This window comes from Colobus angolensis, unplaced genomic scaffold (assembly GCF_000951035.1).
Source record: "Colobus angolensis palliatus isolate OR3802 unplaced genomic scaffold, Cang.pa_1.0 Scaffold25, whole genome shotgun sequence".
Classification (NCBI taxonomy): domain Eukaryota; kingdom Metazoa; phylum Chordata; class Mammalia; order Primates; family Cercopithecidae; genus Colobus; species Colobus angolensis.
Window position 1 is genome coordinate 1,685,889 of NW_012115710.1, and position 3,528 is coordinate 1,689,416.

Here is a 3,528-nt window from a genome sequence, read left to right on the forward strand (position 1 = left end):
GACTTGCTCATCTGTGTACTCATCCACACACATCACATATACACACTTATACACACTAACACTCATATATGTTAGTACACATATACACTTACACACATCAGCTGAAATAAGAGGAGTTATCTCTTTGACCTATTTTTTTTTTTTTTTTATTTGAGATGGAGTCTTGCCCTGTTGCCCAGGCTGGAATGCAGTGGCGCGATCTCGGCTCACCACCACAAAGTCCGCCTCCTAAGTTCAAGCGATTCTCCTACCTCAGCTGCCCAAGTAGATGGGACTACAGGCACGCGCCACCACACCTGACTAATTTTTGTACTTTTAGTAGAGACGGGGTTTCACTATGTTGGCCATGCTAGTTTCAAACTCCTGACCTTTTGATCCGCCCACCTCGGCCTCCCAAAGTGCTGGGATTACAGGCGTGAGCCACTGCACCCAGCCCCAGTGACCTATATTTTACATAGTATTTTTCATCAATAGTTTGGTTTGCAATTTTTAGACATAGGGTCTCAATACAGTGTCCAAACTGGATGGTAGTGGCTATTCATAGTGCACCATAACCTTGAACTCCTGGTGTCAAAGGATCCTCCTCGTCAGCCTCCCAAGTGGGAAACTAAAGGCCTGCACCACTATGCCTACCTGTAAGTACTATTTTTCCTAATGTGTCTTTCAGCATGTTTGTAACAATAAAAATGTATAAATTGTACCAATTTATTTATAAACATATGGTAGGCGATTAAAAATGGGAGACCATGTAAAACCACAGAAACTTGAACTCCAATCTCTACTAAATATCCATATTCAAAAATATAATATTTTTAAAATTTTAGACAGGGTCTCACTAGGTTGTCCAGAATAGTCTCAAACCTGGGCGGAATGGATCCTCCCGCCTCAGCTCCCCCAAGAAGCTAGGATTATAGGCACACGTCACTGCTTCTGGCCTATAAATACAGCTTGGTCCATTAAAATATTGTTATTTAGGTATTAACAAAATTAAATGAAGTTTACTAATTTATTCCGTTAATAAAAAGGTGGTATGTTACAGGAAATTAGTATATTAAGTTAACATATTAAGGGCAAAGAAAATACCTCAGCACCCTATACCTTAAGAAATTATTGGGGGGCCGGGCAGGATGCTTCAGAGTCAAAGATGAGCAACTCCAAGGCCTGGCATTTCAGGAAGAAACAGAGACAGAACAATGCACTGAGAATATTACCTTACCTGAGTGACGGCCATTCCTGACTCCTTCTCTTGCATTTTCCGAGTTGCTTCCTTGCATAATATGTCTCTTTGGAAGTGAATCCTGAATGCCAAAATACACTGTTTAGGGCTTAGAATCAACACACATCCTTCCTGTGTCATAGCCACAGAAAAAGGGAAGACCTCACCCTGAGGTAATCCTCAAACTGTGACTTTCTACATAGGCCTGATTTAGCCTAACTCAGCAAACAGATGTTAACAATTTTGGAATTCACCCACCATGTGGTTAAGGTACCTCATCTGTTGAGTGGATTCCCTCTGAGATTTTTCTACTTTATTCTCCCTTTCTTAAAATGTGTGAACCTAAAAAATAAAAAATAAAATAAAAAAAATTATTCATGTGGCAATAAACTGTGTGATTCCTAAAATCATACTTCGATCAAGCACTTATTTTAAAAATACAAAACGCTCTCGGAAAAGGAAAGGGGGCTGTGTAGCTGCAGTAGAGGGAGCGGGAAGAACAGAGGCAGGAGATAAGGTCAGAGAGGTCCTGGGGAAGCAGATCACGCAGGGCTGAGCTCTTCAAATATTTTCTCCCACACATCAAAAGAAATTTTGAAACAATCTATTTCCTCACTCATTTTAAGTAAACATGTCATTTATTCTTTACCTTAGAAATTAAAACACAAATAGTATCTCATATATTTTAAGCACATTTTGACAGGTTTAGTTAACCCCCAGAAAGTACAAGGCATCTGTCATCTGAGCTATGCAGGACTGTAGGGAGAACACCTTTGGGGGAGTTCAGGAAGTCTCTTTTGGACACGTAGAGGTGGAGATGCCTGTGGATGTCCCAGCAGAGATGTTGAGAACACCACCGGACATAGGATTTTGGAATTCAGGGGAGAGGGGTGGGTGGTGAGGCAAAATGGAGATATGTTGGTGGTGTTTAAAGCCATAGATGAGATCAAAAGGAAAAGCAGAGGGTGTGGGCAGACAGAACAGGTTTAACGACTAAATTGGGTGACATTTCCACATTCAGAGAAGACACTTCAGGAGACACCAGCAGAGGAAACTGATAGATACTAAAGTAATAAGAAAAATTTTAAACAGATTTTTAAAAATATGAGCAACGTCTTCAAAGCCGAGAAAAAATAGAGTGATCAGCTGTGAAACATGCTGCTGACAGAAAAAGACAGATGAGGGCAGAAAATTCAAAGTCGGATTGAAGCAGGGTACAGGGGCTCATGCCTCTAATCCCAGCACGCTGGGACTTGTTTGTAGGATGGCTAGAAGTCAGACGTTCAAGACCAGCCTGGGCAATGTAGTGAGACTCCGTCTCTAAAAAAATTTTTTTTAAATCAGCCAGGTAGAGGGACAGGCCCATAGTCCTTCTACTGTAGAGGCTGAGATGGGAGGACTGCTGGAGCCCAGGGATTTGAGGTTATGGTGAACTATGACTGTGCCACTGCATGCCAGCTTGGGTGACAGAGCAAGACTTTGTTTCTAAAAATTAAATGAAAAAATAACTAGATTTAGAAACAGAGAAGTCACTGGTGACTCAGATAAAAAAAAAAAAGGAGCAGAGGAATGGCTGATGTCAAACCCTGATTGGATGGGGTCAAGCAAGAAGTGGAGGAAAGAGTGAGACACAGCTTAAACAAGGTTTTGGTATATTGTGCTCTTACATGGGGCACCGAAAAGGCACACTTACTGCAAGTAAAAATGTAGCTAATACTTTGTTTTTTCTTTTGAGGATGAAATAGTCGGAAAAATAAAGGCGTGTGTGTGTGTGTGTGTGCGTGCGTGTGTGTGTGCTTTTTAATAGGCAACAGCTCTATCTGGGTACAATGACCAAAATAATTCCCTTGAAGTAAAAATTGATGACACTGTGGAGGAGGGGTGCCATGGTATCAGCAGAGTGCGAATGGGGCTGGCCTGTGGCATACAGTCTCAACGTCAGCAGCAGCCAGGAGCAGGGACAGACAATTCCCAGTCACTACTGAATAAGAACACAGTCCTAGAGATGGGTGGGTGGGCCTATTGGAAAATTCTTGCCCTTATTGTTAGAGACAGGAAAAAAAACACAGTTTTTACTACTCTCACACCCAAGAGAATACCTCATCTCTAGTGAACAAATTGTGTGTGTGATTGTTCCTACACTGAGCAGTTAAACTGAGTAAAATCAGAACACCCAGGTGCTGTCTGATGATGAATTGCTTGTGGGTGACAAGTAATTCCCATATGATTTTGGTGAGCAGAGATGAGGCATTCTGGGTTGCGTGCTCTTTATTGTATTCACTGTGGGCACAAAAACCACTTTAGTTTTTCCT

At 41.6% G+C, this 3,528-nt stretch overlaps 1 protein-coding gene across 1 annotated transcript in view; it reads right to left on the bottom strand.

The window, feature by feature from the left end:
• ZNF528 (zinc finger protein 528) overlaps positions 1-3,528 on the bottom strand; it is a 25,496-nt gene that overhangs the window by 19,305 nt on the left and 2,663 nt on the right. Inside the window, exons 3-4 of the mRNA XM_011946195.1 lie at positions 1,491-1,558; positions 1,217-1,298 (exon numbers count right to left, since the gene is read on the bottom strand). Of these exons, the coding sequence (XP_011801585.1) occupies positions 1,217-1,298; positions 1,491-1,495 (87 nt within the window). The 5' untranslated portion in view covers positions 1,496-1,558. The remainder of the gene's footprint in view (positions 1-1,216; positions 1,299-1,490; positions 1,559-3,528) is intronic.